At 27.1% G+C, this 17,274-nt stretch overlaps 1 protein-coding gene across 2 annotated transcripts in view; it reads left to right on the top strand.

The window, feature by feature from the left end:
• Positions 1 to 16,641, top strand: part of LOC136985634 (serine-enriched protein-like) — a 34,697-nt gene extending 18,056 nt beyond the window's left edge. For both annotated transcript variants that reach the window (XM_067282953.1, XM_067282954.1), the window contains exons 3-6: positions 1,740 to 1,893; positions 10,065 to 10,182; positions 14,836 to 14,993; positions 16,025 to 16,641. In XM_067282953.1, coding sequence (XP_067139054.1) covers positions 1,740 to 1,893; positions 10,065 to 10,182; positions 14,836 to 14,993; positions 16,025 to 16,603 — 1,009 coding nt within the window. In that variant the 3' untranslated portion in view covers positions 16,604 to 16,641. The remainder of the gene's footprint in view (positions 1 to 1,739; positions 1,894 to 10,064; positions 10,183 to 14,835; positions 14,994 to 16,024) is intronic.
• The last annotated feature ends 633 nt before the right edge of the window (positions 16,642 to 17,274 follow it).

Below are 17,274 nucleotides of genomic sequence, written 5' to 3' on the forward strand. Positions count from 1 at the left end.
TGGATTACAATTAACGTTTGGAATTTTTTATGATCATTATGCGCTCGTAATTTTACGACTTTTTAAAATTAATTTTATTAAAAATTCGAGAAAATTTAATTCTTTTTAATATTTTAAATTTATTTTTTTATATCCCAGAGCATTTTGTACTTATCTTTCTACTACTTTTCCACTTGTTGTTAATAGGTTGCCTTCAATAGATCCAACGTGCTTTTCTTTCAATTTTTATAAAGAAATTCCAATTGATTTACTTTTTAAATTCTTAAATCAAATATTATTTTAAACTTTATACTTTCATATATACTTTTAAAAAACAAAGATGAATTAAATAAAAATGTCTAGTTTTATTCTGTACAAAAATATTTTTATTGATGTTTTTAAATATTATTTTTTTGCTCGCTTTAAAATAAGACGTTGACATTTTTTATACTTTATAAGTATATATTACAAGTATAAGGTATTGATGTTCCTTATTAAAATGGAGTAGGAACTCTGTGGAATTGTATGTTTCTATGGGCATGAAGGGAGTTGTAAGTGTTGATGTTGGTGCTGTGGGACACATTGTCTGAAACCAGTAATGTGCTAGACACAAAATTGGTTTCAGGCAGAGAATGGCATCCCTTGTGTAATATGATCATACAGTACTTCCAAATATCTCTTTTTTTTCTCCTCTATTTCGCTTGCTTCTAACAGGTTATTTATGTGAACTTTTATGTTAAATCCTTGTTAAAGTTACAGAATAAAACTTAAATAAAAAAGTTTTTTTAAGTTCTGTTATATAACATTGTTTATTTAAATTACAGTAATTTTTATTTTATTTAAAATTTCTATAATTAATTCTTAACTTTTTAATATTAAAATTTTAAAAATTAATTTATTTTTGATTTATTTTATTGTTTAATTATATTAAAATCGTAAATGTTTTTAATTTTCTCACTTTCTATTTTTTATTTTCATTTTTTCAGTCACTAATACTGCTTCTTAAATTATCTTTTTTTAGTATTAAACATTTTAAACAATTCTCAGTAAAAACGTATTTCCTCATTAACTTTTTACAGTAGCACTCTTCGTATTACAATTATTTTTCTTTGCTTTATAATTAATGTTTATTTGCCTGTAGTCTACAGTTCACGCTTATTTACCTGTATCTAGTTGATGTTTATTATCTTCTACCCTGCAATTAATGTTTACTTTTCTGCATCCTGTTATTGATGCTTTTTTCTACACTTTACAGTTAATACTCATTTTCTGCTCTCTACAATTATTTTCCTTCATCTTTGCAACTGATACACCTTGAAGTTGATATTCATTTTCCTGCATTCTACAGCTGATATTTATTTTCCTACATCCTGCACAACTTGTGCTTATTTTCTTACATCCTACAATTAATGTTTTTTCTACACTTTACAAAGTTAGCATTTATTTTCCTACCTATTAAAGTTAATAATTATTTTCTTGCATTTCTATAATTGCTGTTTATTTTTCTTTACCCTACAGTTGACATTTATTTTACTGCATCATCAGTTAACATTTATTCTACCTCGAGAAATTACGTTAGTTTTTCATATTTACTTTTTAAATTAGTTTTCCTTAACCAATCATTTCGTTTTGTATTTTTTTTTAAATTAAATTATAGAACTATTTATAAAATAGATATATTTTAACATTTTTAACGATAAAATGTAGAAAATATTCGTATCTTTAAAAAGAATGGCAAAATAGTAAACTTGTGTGTTCAGGGTTTTCCAAAAGATCCTTTATGGGCTTCAACAACAGCAACCAACGTTCCCAAAAGAATCAGCAACTAAAAAAAGGGAGTCATTTAAAGAAACAAAATTGAAATTGTTCCTGAAAAGAAGCAGCGAACCTATCATCAACATTCATTTCCCTCAGGTAATTGCATCACGAATTTCTATTATTACATTTAGCGATTGGATATAAAGTGTAGATTACTTTTTCTCTTGTTTCTTTACAAATTGCAAATGTGATGATAAAATTTTCCAAGTTAAAATTTCAAATTTTAACAATATATTTTATGAATTATATTTAATATAAGTTGCTATTTGCTATTATTAATATTAAAATATATTTTAAAAATTTATATAATTTATTCTAAAATTTATTAGTAAATTCTTTTAGAAAGAGTTTTAAAATTAGGATAATTTTTATATTTTATCTACGAATATTTTTATAATTTCTTGAGTAATTATGGGTATCTTTAATTAACATTCCTTAAGGTTCGTTCGTTTTACCAGAAGAGTGTGCACAGTTACGTAAATTTGACGTTATTTTACATTTTTCTATTACAAAAAATTGTAATAATTACTTCAAACTGACGTAAAAGTATGCATTTAGGCTGGATATGAGCCTTTGCCATTTTGTGCTACAGCTTTCGTTACGTGCTTAGCCCCAATGTGTGAGAGTTACGAGGGTTCTTACGACATTAAAAAAGTAGACATTTAAGGATTGTCATACGTTATTATAAATTGCGAATTTAAATTATTGAATAAAAATCTGCCTAATTTTAAAAAGTGACTGCTTGGTTACCGCGCCGACCGTAACATTATTATTGGTAATAATAATGTTACGGTTGAAATATTACAAATTTCATTATTTTTATTCTATGTAAAATTAAATATTACAGGAATTTTTGGCAATTTATATCCGAATTTTTTTTAATATAAAATCATAAAGTAAATAAAGACGAACAGAAAAAGTTAAACGATCAATCAAATATCAATTGATTTTCATTGATCAAATGATCTGATTGGACCGACCATATGGTTATAGCCTCATTCAATGATCCAAACATATATATATATGTGTAATGTCTATCTGGTACTTAATTATATGTCTGTATTTTGCTTATTTTTCCAAAAAGAGAGAAAAAGTATTTCAAATAAAAATATTATTTGTAATGTTTTTGTATTATAACTGTTAAGTAAATGTATAAGAAATAAAAACAATTAAATACAAATTATTGTGACGTCGTCACAATACCGGGCTGCAATTTTTTGTTACAATGTTCTCAATTCTTTTAGTAGTGTCTTGCCCCTGTACATCATACTTTTACTGTTAGCAACAGAGTCGTGCCAGTCATCTAACATCCTTCAGGGAAATTTTTGAATTCAAATAGCTAATCTAGGCCTCCTACCCCCAAGCTTAGCCCCCAAGCATATTTGGTCTCGACTTTATCTAACTCCATTCTCGAGATTAAGGAAGGACAACAGACAGTCAAACAAACTGACGGACGGACGACAGTGAGAATTTATAGGTGTACAATTTTTTTCAAATTGCAGCCCAATTAGTGTAAATTTTTATGATTGTTGTTTTACTTACACAAAATTGCACAGTTCTGTTATACAGCTTTGTTTTCCTTAAAAACAAAATGCAGTAACATTAATACAGATAAACCGGTATACACTACAACAAAAGTTTTGAATTGTGTAAACAGAATTCTTTCCCAGAAAAATGTTGTGCAGGAAGGAGTTTTAAAAATGTTAAACACTAATTTAAACAGCTTGTTTCACGTGTCAATAATATAATATATACCTCAGAGTCTATAGAAATTTTTTAGGATTTACTTGTCACGCTGACAATTAATTGCAATTTTTGTTTTTCTTCTGGTAAACGAAACATCATGTATCCTTTTCTATCAGAATTACTGTAATTTTGTGCACTACAACCTGACATCTTTAATTATTCACGATGTGGATCTTGGCAAATTATATAAACAATCGTATCGTATGACAATCGTCTCCACACAAAATGAGGGATGCACATAGTTGTACAGATAGAGCTGCTGTAGTATGCACTACTCTAACAAAACGAAAGCACTTTCAGAAAGCTTACAGTATTTCTAAAAGATTTATTTTAAATATTTCACAGAAATCTAAATCTATATTTAACATATGCACAATTATTAAAAACATTTGTTGCACTGTATGAACTGCTTCGTTGTTGATGCACTTTTTCTTTTTACATTTTATGAACTAATGAAACATGCATTAATATATTAATATAATAAAATATTAATACATGGTGATTGAGCCACCATGTATTGATATTTTAGTATAGTTAACTGTGTTTTGTCTTTAAAAAAATATATATTAAAGTTATTATTTAATTTGTTAAAGCTTTGTAATTCGTATTTTCAAAATGAGTTTGTTTTTTGTTTAGCAGTTTTAACTATAAGTAATTAAATATTTGAATACGATTACAACTTAGTCTTTATAATGGTTAACTGCTTTTTTGGCCATCCTATTTATTACAGCATAAATGTTCATTAATTTAATAATATATTAATAATAATACTTGGAATTTACAAATTTTATGGTATGTCAAATGCATCTCAGACGTATACCGTGCGAATTTTTGACGCATAATACATTGTACAATAATTATATGATGCATTTTTTTAGTTCTGTGGCTCCAACGAGTGATTTCAAAGCGGTTCATACAAATCAAATACTAAAAATAAGATAAAGCCATAATAAAAGGTTTTTAGAGCACAGCGTATATCGATATAAATGTATAATACCTTGTAAATTTCCTATAAATAATTTTTGAGCCTGGCAACATCAGGATCACAGGTCCACTAACTTGTGTCAGATATTAATCTTTTTACAAAGATGGATGAAGGATGCGGTAAAATAAAACGAACTGCAAAATATTTATATAACGAGCAATTATTTATTGTAACATCGTCATAATGTGGTGCTAGAATTTTTAATTTATTTAATTTAAAATATATGCTCTCGATTTGAGTAGTGCTTTGCCCCTGTACACTACACTTTTCCTGTTAACAATAGTCATTCTGATCCTCTATCTAACTCAGTTCTGGAGAAAATTTTTGAATTAAAATAATATGACTATCTTTCCAAACTGGAAGTTTATATATAGTTAATCGGGGCCTCCAGATCCCTAAGCTTTTCATATCTGGTCTCGACTTTCATCTATCTAACTCCATTTTCGAGATTAAGAAAGGACAGTCAGACAGTCGCCAATGGGAATTTATGTGTCTGCAATTTGAAAATTGCAGCTTAAACAATTAAATTTGAATAAATAAGTACATGTTTACATTTTAATATAACTAATAGATAATACTTGTATATGTAAACAATCAGAATTTTTATGTTCTACATAAAATTTCTAACAGTTCTTTCTCTTATATAAGTTATAATTAATATATATAAGAGGAAAGAAAAATAAAAATGTTAAAAGAATTATTATATGCTTATTTTTTAAATAATTAAATTCTATCAAAATAAGTCTTTTTACACAAGAAACAATAGAATGAATAGCTCTAGTAAATGTTTTTGAGGGGCCCGTAAATGTGACAGGCCCTGCGATAGGTTTCTTTAATACATACAAATGGCCTGCGTGATAGGACCCGTAATACAAGCCGTATGTTGGTTCCTTTATGATAAGATTTGCGTTAAAGTAGAAAATAATCTGTGTACTAAATTAATTTTGATCGATTTTAAAGTGTCCAATTATGTTAAATTTATTTTTAGTTACACTAATTGCTTCTCAAAGTTAAGTTCAACTTAACAATTTTAGAATTATCATTATCTTCTAAATTGTTTCATTATTTAATGTTCATATCTTACAAATTTCTGTGTTATTTTCATATTTTAAATTTTATATTTCTTTACACTATTAATGTTTCGTATACAAAATAATAATAAAATTCTAAATTTATTATTCCTCAATTTCTTTCGTAATTTTCTAGATGATTTTATTGTTTCAGTTCTACTTCAGGAATTTTTTTTTTAAATTACTGAAAATTGACACTGTTAACGTGAGAAAAATAATAGGGAAAAAATCAGGATTTTTTTAGGGGGAATTTAAATCCTGTTTTATTTCTTTTCGATCAAATCGAGCTCAGGTGATGTCATTCTTACGTGACAACGGATTTAGAATGAATTTCTTCACTCCTTCTTTGTCATTTTATTAGATTTTGCTAGTACTTTTTCTTCTTGAATATATCCAAAAACGTCTGTTATTGAAAAGGATATATTATCAATATCAATATCAATAAAGCCCATTCTCTGTTTCATAAAAACACAATTTTCTCATTAGTTAATAGCATTAATCGTTGAAAGAGAGCCTTACAATCGCTTAACTCTTTTTTTGTTGTTTTGTTTTGTTTTAAATAGAATTGTTTTCGTTGAAAAAAATTAATGAAATATTTTTAAATGCTTTTCCTTTAGAATATATTTAATTACTTTTTAAAAATGCGTCGAAAAAGTAAAATAAATTTAAAATTTTATTAAAAAATTTAAAATGTATACTGTATATTTACGTAGAAATTTTGGAAAATTTGTTTAAATTCTTTAAAAGTTAGATGGAACGTGTTTAATTAATTAAAAATGTGTTAAAATAAGCTTATTGTCGATGAAAAACGTAAGAATATATTTAAAATTTCGTTGGAGTTAGGTTGCATTATTTTTCTTGAAAAAATTAATATGTCTAAATTCTTATGGAATATATTTACATAAAATACGTTTATTTGCTTTAAAAAGTCTTAAAGTAAGTTTATTTTCGTGAAAAATTGAGTATACTAGATAATCGTAACTAAAGTAAGCCTACCGCTGTTCAACACTGTCTAGAGCAGTGATTCCTAAACTTTTTTGAGCCATCCCCCTTTGGTTCTATAAACTAATATCCAACGCCCCCAACCGTACCCCAACGCCCCTAATCCATTTTCCCTTGTTTGAAAAAGGCTTGGAGATATTCTTGAAGAAACTTTTCTATGAACTTCACATTCTGTGTTCTTACGGTACATTGTTTTCCGTATATGAAAATCATTAAACGCAATGTTTCTTCTTACCTGTTTTAATAGAGAAAGGAAAAGGTTGTCAGTGACCCCCAATCTTCGCCTATGGTTACCGTTCAGTGCCCTGACTCCAGCGCCCCTGCTGCCTACTTGCTTCTTTTCGCCCCTAGATTTACTCACCGCACATGGGGGAAGGGGTAGCGCCCACTTTGGGAACCATTGATCTAGAGCAGCGGTTCCCAACCTTTTTTTGACCCGGGAGCACTTGGGTTTCATTGTTGTTAGCAGGGACCACAAGGTTTAAGAAAAAAAACTGTATCAATCTAAAAATAAACTTTAATCAAAACTTTTAACATAAGTAATCGTTAAACTCAAGAATAACATGCTTTAACTGTACTATTATAATAGAAAACATAACATTTTTAGTAAAAATTAAATTCAGTTTGTATCAATGTGGGGATAATAATTTAAAATGAATAAATGTTTTAAATCTTTCGCGGACCATATTTTAGTTCTTGCGGACCACTGGTTGGGAACCGCTGATCTAGAGTGATATTTAGAGGTCCAAATGCTACCAAATAGGTATTGTGATATTTCAGGACAGACTGAAGACATTTCCGCAAAAAACTTGTTTCTATAACTCATCATGACACTTTTGCTAAAGATTTTCATAAACGCACGTGTTTCAGCTAAGTGCTTCAGCTATGATGACCATCATCTTACTGGAACTCGAGTGCCTTGTGAAACTGTTTCATGCCAACAACAGCAATGCTGTGGCTGCACTTCGGGAATTTCATTGTCGTAAGAAATTATCCTGTGGTTTATTTACCCCGCAAGCTTTAAGGAAAAGAATCTATCGATTTGAGGAAACGACGTCTGGGAATTCAGCCACAGTTGAATTCATCCTATGGCACAATGTGAATGGTAGTCTACTGAGAAAGTTTGTACATTGTTATTCGTGTAAGATTAATCTAAGCTTGCCAACTCCCGAGTGTTGATTCCCAGAGTTTTTCATACCAGGAGTAAACAGTTTCGAAATATTTGACAATTTTTACTCTTAACAATATCAAAGTTCTCTCTTCTATTATTTGGTCTGCCTTAATATATATACAAAGAGCTGATCGTTTTGTAGAGTAAATACAGGAGTCTTGTAGAGTAAATAGGCTTCAATTCGGAAGTCGAAGAATTTTTAAAAAGTTTTTCCAAATTCTGGAAGTTTCTCGGTAATCCGGGAGAGTCAACAAACTAAGATTAGCCACAACCAGTGGCTGCTTGTCGTCGATAAAGAAACCCCATTGATCTTTGCATTGATTCCCTCGCCAGAGTGAAAATAGATGTGTCATGGCCACGAAATATCCTTGAGGAATGACGAAGTTTATCTTCACCTTAGTGAAACAATGAACATTCATTCATAACTGTCGCGATTGGGCCATAAAAAATTCTCACAGAATGTTTTCTAGTTTTACTAGCTATATTCGCCTGAAGTTAGAGTCTGTTGTGGATTTACAGCCACATTTATCCATTATACTTCAAAGAAGCTAGTTCTAATATCTCTGGACTGTCACAGATGCTCTATAACGGCCCAGAGATAATGAGATGCTCAATACTTTTGTCATATCACAACAACAGCGACAGTAACTTTAGTCATACACTTCGATGCAAGATGGAGGGACATATCTCCACATATAGGATTCACGTTCTGGAATGTCACCATATCAAATATAGTTACGTTTGGCCCGTTAAATATATCAGTAAACGGCGTTAACTTTCGTTAAAAATTTTGTATACATTTATTTTAAAAGTTATCAATTTAAGATAATTAAGTAATTTGTCAGGAATAAATGCACTTTTTGTGTACTTTTTTTTTATAAATCGCAAGAACGAGATTTTTCAATTATAATTATGTTAAGGTGTCATTTTTAATTAAAAGCAACGCACGAATTATTTTACTTTTAATTAATTTTACGTCAAGATTTTTATTTTAACATATTTTCAAAATTCGCTTATTATTATTAGAAATTTTAATTAAGTTATTAAGAAGAAACAAATTAATTGACTGAGAATTTGCAACTATAATCGTGTTAAACGTTATTATTAATGAAGTAATTCTTTGGAGTATGTTTACTTCGTTGAAAGAAAGCTATTGGAATGTGTTTTATGAAAAAATGCGGTGGAGTTAAGTTTGCTTTTGTTGAAAAAATTTAAAATATATACTCGAATTCATTTTTTAAAATAGCTTTGAACGTGTTTAACTACTTAGAAAAAGTGCTGAAGTAAATTTATTTTGGTCAGAAAAAGTATGGATGTATATGTATTTAGAATTTCGTTGGGAAAATTAGAATATATTTATTTTCGTTGAAAAAAAAAATCTATGAAATATGTTAAAATTTCTTTTTTAAATGGTTGTAACATGTTAAACTTCTTTATAAAATAGCTGGAATATGTTTAATTATTTAGAACAATTGGTCGTTTCGAGTTTATTTTCGTTGAAAAAGTTATGACATGTCAAATATTTTGCTGAAAAAATTCGAATATATTTACTTTGGTCGGTAAAAAATTATAAAATACGTTTAAATTTTTTAAAACCAAATATAATATGGTAAATTAAAAAAAACAAAATAGAAATTTATTTATAGAACTTAAATAGTTTATTTTCGGTTAAAAAATTCAATACTTTCATTGAAAAAAAGGAGAATAAACGTCAAATTTTATTTATTTTTACAGGCGATGTCACGAAGACAATAATCGTCGCTCCCATAAAAAAAATATATAAAATAAATAAATAACAAGGTCCATTAAAAATAATAAATTTGTAGTTATTTTAAAATATTTTAAACTAAAAATGTGAACGTAAAATACATAAAAACATTTTTAAAATTCATATAAAAACATATATAAATCGATATAATTATGGTAGGTATTGTATAATATTCTTTTACAATTAGATTTATATTTATGGTACTCTGGTAAGATTTTATCGCTAAAATCCACGAAAAACAATCCTGATGTGTTCAATTATTTAAGAAAAACGTTGAAATAAGTTTACTTTCGCCCAAAGAGAAAGCTGGAATATACTTTCTTCTTTCAAAAAATAAAATTTATTTATTTATTTATTTTCCGTTAAAAATACTTATATTCAGGACAAGTTGATCGAAAAAATCACTGTGTATCTATACTACAAACGACACAATATAGCTGTGAATGCTGACATTTTAATCAACTTACAACAAGAATTATGTGAATTTTCTAATAAACATTTTATTCCTTTTAAATTCTTTCCTAGGCACCAATAAATGCTCATCAAACCTTAATTGTAGAAGAATTTGAACCTGACATCTTCCGTCAGATGATCGAATACATACACACAGGATGCGTTACTTTGCAAGCCAGGACACTTTTAGGTAAGAAAATTGAATATAAAAACAAGAAATTACTCTAAATTTTATTTACTATACGCAAGAATATTCGAAAATAAAACGATAAATTCAGTTTTCGATTTTAGAAACGACGCACTTTACTTTTATGTATTTTTCTTCTATTTCTGTTTGCTTGATGGTCAAGTAAGTGATTGTAACTTAAGAACAAAATGAATTACTATATCCAATATTCTCGGGGAATTCTTTGTCTTGTTATAAGGACATTTAAGCCGATTGAGAGCATTCACAAATGTCTTTAAAGTACTGTACATATCCTCGTGTGACGCATGTACACGTGATCAGTTATTATTATTTTTTAAATTTTACTTTTATATATATATTTACATCTTAGACCAAAAAAGCACAAGAGATATTTCTTATCACGTCTTCTAAAATCGCATTAAATCGCATTGCAGTAAGATAAATTTAACTGCATAATACAAAATTCGTGACTTTTTAAACGTAAAAAAAGAGAAAGTATAGCGATTACTTTCACTTAAATTCGTATAATTTTATCCGAAAACATTAAAATATTAAGAAAATAATCCCCAGTTTTTCAATTTTGTACAAGAAGAAATTGAATAAATCATGTCTTCGATGTATCATCTATACTGGGAGGAAAACAAAAATAGAGAAAAATGCTCCTACCTTTGTTTTCTTCCCTCCCTACATTTATGATTAAATAAATAAAGAAACAAAAACCATTTTCTCGACTAACAATCGATTATTTATATAATAGACAGCAATTCACTCGACATTATACTTTATAAACAATCGAGTCCACTACAAGAATCAAGGGGTGCAACGACATTTCAATCAATAAAACCTGATGAACGTCTATAAAATAAAAGTAAAACTTAATTAATATGATGATTAGAATTAATTTTAATTGCGTTTATAAGGAAGGATGGTGATTGCATTTTTCAAAAAAAAAAAAAAAAAAAAAAACACAAAGATTCTTGTATAAAAATACAGTCGACTCTAAATACCAGAGCTGTTATATGCATCGTCATTAAGATAAAAATTCTAAGAATTCCTTGCACACCTGTCATTTGCTTGTAAGAAATAACCAAAAGAAAGGAAGATTATATCAATAATACGACTAAATAAAGTTTTATTCTATATCAATCGATAGCATTAAAATATCACTAAAAATTATGATAATCTACAAGTAAAAAGTTCAAAATTCTATCTAAAAATATCATTAAATATCTAAAAAAATTTAAAAGTCTTTTAAATGAAAACAGTGCTGTTTTTACAACATTTTTATTATATTTAAAAATAATTACAAAAATTACAAATTTACCAATAAAAGTAATAAAATTTGTAATTTGTATCAAACTTTTTCGAGGTGTTTTTTGAAACTTGTTAAATAGGAAAAAGCCTACTAGTGAACGAGTGGAACCCACGACAAACACTATCGTGGGTTCGCGCCTCTCCAATAGGCTGGCCGTGTGAACTTTCCCGGATTTTCTTCACGTTCGTAGGGGTCAATCTCCCGGGAGACATCCCCCGCCATTATCCACGTGCATTTACCGAAAAAAAAAATTTAAACAAATTTCTTGACTGCTTTTTTGGTAATTGGATTCGGCAAAACTTACGAAAATTTTCACAAAAATAATTTTTGTAACACGAAAGTGTAATAATATTGACATTTAATTTAAATGATTAATTATATTTCGCTATTTAATCTTATTACATACAAATTACACATTCGTTACAATAATTAAGTTAAAGAATTAAATTATATATTTAATTGAATCGTTGAATGATTTAGTGAACGTGTAAATATGATTTGGAATAAATAAAAAACATCATATTTTGGAGATTTTCTTTCGTATTTTAATTAAATTTCTTTATTTATAATTGGACGATTTATAAAATTGTTTTGAATTAATAAAAAAGGAAGGGGGGAATGATTAAGGATTGCATTTTTATGTAATTTTTCTTCCTTCTTCCTGTTCCATGTATGAAAATTTAATATTATTTAATTATGTAATTTACAATTTAACAACATTTTCTTTCTAATTTCCATAATTTTACTTTAATTTTAATATTAAAAAAATGCAATTCGTATATTAATATTAAAAGGTACAAAATTAAATGAAAAATTCTTACACTGATTTTTGCAGAAAATGAAATTAGAATTTAATTTAAATTTAAACTTATTGCATATAAATATATGCAATATCGAATTTATTTTCTATAAAAAGTGGTTACAACGAATGTTACATCGCTCCAGAATGTGCCTTATTTCACACGGTAGGGATATTCGTAATTTGATGTTCCTATTTACCCTAAATTTCCTTTAAAATATTTTTTAAACATGAAAACGAAATCATAATATGATATTTCAGCAAAATTTATCGTAAATATCCATGTTTTATAGCGAAATATTTTTCTGTTCGAGACTATAATCGTTATAACGAGGTAAATCTCATCTAGCGTTATTTTTGCCTAAAATTTATTTAAATTTAAAGACTAATTTTTAATGATATATATTAATAATTTACATTTTCTATATATATTTTACGAAATTTAATATTTCAATTTTTGATGTTATATTTAAATAAACAATTTTTTTATATATTTTTTTCATAGCTTTGGCAATATTCTTACAGAAAAAATACTGATATTACGGCAATTTACTGTAAAATATACATAATTTTGAGTTTCGTATCTTTTATAAATTTAATTTTTATGGTAAATTACTCATAAAAATCGTAAAAAATTTAATAATTGAGTAAAGAAGCATGTTAAGCAAAGGCCAAGTTGTTGAGTTTTTTTATTTAATTCTTATATTAAAAATATTACTATTTTTTAAAATTGTAGTAAAAATTAAATATAATTAAAATGTAATTTTTAAAGCTAAAACTTCATCCTTGTCTACAATTATTAAATAAAAATATTTTAGAAAGCGTGACGGACAGATAAAGCAAAAATATCAAACGATTTCTTTTATATATATATATATATATATATATATATATATATATATATATATAGTCAAGAACGTGACGAACAGATAAAAACAGCAACGGCAAAGTCATTTATTGTTTTCACTGTCTGTCCGTCACGCTTTAGATTATTTTTAAACATTTCCTTTTTTCGAAAAAAAGAAAGGAGGAAAAAAATCACTTAGAAATATGTTTTTAAAAATACAGCAATTATTAAATAAATAAATACATTTTCTTGGAATATTTAATATATTTTTTCTTTAATCTTCTAATAGTTTAATTAAGATTTAATTATTCATTAGAAATAAATAAATAAATAAAAATAAATTATATATATATATTCTTTAATTTTTTTTTTTTTTTTTGCTTGTGATGCTTTATTTAATGGATTAATGGGGGGAAAAAAGTTGTATGTTTATAGTAAATTATTCAAACTTCTTCAATTTTTAATCAAAGAGTACCTTAGATTGCCCATTAAATTATAATTAGCGTGATTATCAGAAGAAATCCACGGAGATTGTTCGTACTAATAACAAGTTTTCATCCATTATTATCGATTGTTATCATAAAAATAAAATAATTATTCTTAAAATATTTATATTTTAATTGAAATTTGTAATTTTTTTAAAGAAATTTTTTTATTTAATGCACCAAACTTCAATTACCTTTAATGGAAATTTGACATTAATTTGAAAATAAAAATAGCAACCTTCATGTTTTGACAGATAGGAAAGATATTAAAAAATGTGGAATAGAAATTCTATTGCACATAAATTGCGCCATAATTAAAAAAAGAAAGTTTATTATCGACCAATCAGCGACGGAACTACCGATTCAGACGTTAGTGGCGCCGAGATCGCCCGCCTCATTAGACGTCGTCACACGAATCATCGACGACGTTGCTATTTAAATTAGATTTTTAATGCGCATGCGGGGACGTTACTAATTCCGATTTAAATCACATTAATGAATAAAAGTCTCGTTAATTGACATTCACGCTACATAAATGGCATCGAAGAATTCGTCTTTAAAGATCCTTAAGTCAAATTAAATAACAAAAGTTTATTACTTGTATACTGTATATATACAGTATTATATTATATATAATATTACATTGCATTTGTAAGTATTTTTAGCATGAAATACAACTAACTATGCTAAAAAAATGGCTTTATTTTGGGGTAGGGAACGAATTAATCTGTTTTATATTGTTTGTTATGGAAAAAATTTGTTTTGGTTTTCGAAACAACTTTTACGAACGAATTATGTTCGAAAACCGAGGTTTGACTGTAATTATGAATTCATAACTTTATTACAAGAGCATTTTAATTGAGGATATACAGTTTTATTATGAGCATTTTAATTGTGTAGTTACACAGCTCAATTTCAAAAATATAAATTTTATCCACAAGACGGAGAGCTTTAATAATAATATAAAAAAATTACTTAAAAAGTATGTAAACAATTATAAAATAAAGTAAAATTTTGTGACTCAATATAAACCTGAGCTATTTTTAATTTTATTAATAAGATATTTAACAAATTTACTTTTAAAAGCTTAAATTAATTAACAAACCAAAATATATGCTAATGTAACAAATTAATAGCAATGAAAAAACCTTTTAAGGTAATGATATTTACATTTGTTAATCATACTTAATAAACAATTCATTCTTTTCAGGTTTAATGAATGCAGCAGATTATTATGGCTTGGAAGAATTAAGAAAAGCTTGCATGGGATTTGTTCAATGTTGCATCACGGTAGATACAGTCTGTGCATTAATGGCTTCGGCCGAGAGATATATACAATACAAATGCACAAAGTCTTTATTGCAAAAGGTAACCTTTTTTCCCCTCTTATTGTAATCAATTATTAAAGACCAACTCTTAAACGAGTTATTAAAGAAAATTTGTTGTGTAATGTTGTTTAATCATTTCAAGTTGTAATGATGTAGATGCCTCTAGGGAGACGGTGAAGTAAACATCGAGTGTCGGTAACACAATTTTTGCCTTAAGCATTTCACTTTGCTGTTTCCACACATTAATCTTTGTAAACGAGTTCGAGTTCCATGATCAACTTAGAAACATTTTTCTGCATCCAGCAGCCCAGCTGATTTATTTTTAGTATCTATTTTTGCCAATGGAATTAATGTAATTCCTGGTTATACTTTTTGCCGTTTGCTAGCAACACGAATTGCTAACAATTCTATTGCGATTGTCGACTTAAATAGATTATTCTGTAATAAAATTAAGATAAATCCTGTTAATATGTTTATCGTTAAGTTCAATTTCCATTAAAAATTGAAATAAAAAGCTGGAATTTTTATTTAAAAAATATACAGATAATATTTATGGCGATTTTTACTATGTTATACATTTTTAATTATCTTATAAACTCTTGTGTTTGTTTTCTTTTCGAATTTTGGAAAAAACTCAGCGAAAAAAAACCAACACTGACAACAAACATCTGTAAAATTTATATTTTATTTATTGTGCTGATTTTTTGCACGTGTTTTGCTAGTTGTTTCTATTGTCTCCTAATAGGTGTTTCTATTATCTTGTTAGTAATGCCTCTTGCTTATTGTTTCGTTTTCATAGTCTTACTAATTATTTCCACTGTCTGTTGCAGATTATTTCCATTGTCTCTTACTGATCGTTCCAATTATCTCTTAGTAGCTGCTTCTGCTAGCTTTACATAGATCGATTGCTTCTAACCGACCGTATTGAATCTTAATGGGGTTTTTAAATTGTAAATTTAAATTCTTACTGATTATTCATGAATTTTGCTGCCCTCTTACTAATTATTTAAATTAATTCTTATTGACTATTTAATATTTCTGTATAAATTAACAATAAATTCTTTTGAATAGGTTCTCGAATTCGTAGATCTACACGGTAATGATGTGTTAAGTTTGGGAAGCTTCGCACTTTTGCCAGAACACGTAGTCAGATTAATACTCTCGCGTGAGGAACTACAAGCGGATAATTTATCAAAATTTCACGCAGTATTAAATTGGGGCAGGCGTTACTGTGAAACCGAACCAAACAGTGATTTGAGAGAGATAATGACAGATTTTATCGAGTATATAGATTTCTATAAGATACCCGCCGGTGTATTGATGCAAGAGATTCATCCTCTGAGGGTGGTTCCCGATCACGTGATCATGAACGCATTAGCTTATCAGGCAGATCCGGCAAGTGTCGATGTTAAGAATATCGTATCTCCTCTATGTTTTCGTCGTCCCACTCTTTTGAGATCGTTATCAATCCAAGGACCAACTCCACTTCCTCTTAACGACAAACTCGATAATGAAGAAGGTAATAAACCGTGTAATGGAGAAGAAGTTGGAGAGAAAAAAGAGAAAATGACAACAAGATTAAGCAAATCTGTAAGAAGAAAATTGTATAGAAGGAGTAAAACTGTTACAGGAGGAACAGTAAATCATTAACTGAAAACAATCTCCGTTTTTGTTTTTTTTAAATGATTTATTAAAAAAAATTAATTTTATAAAGTCATGTTTAGTTTGAAAAAAATCTAATAGTGCCTCAATTATTTTAATTAAATTTTTAATTTTTCTTTTCTTTTTTTAAAAATAACTTTAATTGAAAATCAATGTTGAATTTCGTGCTTGAAATGCTTGGAATTTTCAGTTGTTTAGAATGATTTTTTAGACTTTGTTTTAAGGAAAAATCTCCAAGGAAACTAACTTTATTGAATGTTTTTCTGAAAAGTTTTTCAATAAATTAATATAAAAAGTTAAACGTGTTTTAGTTTATAAATCCAATAATATTAAAATATTAAATAAATCAATTTTAAGTGGAGAGAAAAATCAATAAAATTTATTAAAATTTAAAAATGTATTTTTGAAACAAATCTGAATTTTTTATCAATTAATTTTATTTGTAAATCATTAATAAAATAATTTACAAATTTTTATATATTCAAATATAAATTTTATTTATAAAAAATAATAATATTTAAAATTTATATTATATAAACCAATATTTATAAAATAAATTAAAAGATTTTTAATTAAAATTAAATTATTATATAATTTTAAAAATAAAAAATACAGTAGTTAAAAAACTAGAATTTAACGATAAATTGTAAAATCAATTT

Source organism: Centruroides vittatus, unplaced genomic scaffold (assembly GCF_030686945.1).
Source record: "Centruroides vittatus isolate TY-2023 unplaced genomic scaffold, ASM3068694v2 contig_975, whole genome shotgun sequence".
Taxonomy (NCBI): Eukaryota; Metazoa; Arthropoda; class Arachnida; order Scorpiones; family Buthidae; genus Centruroides; species Centruroides vittatus.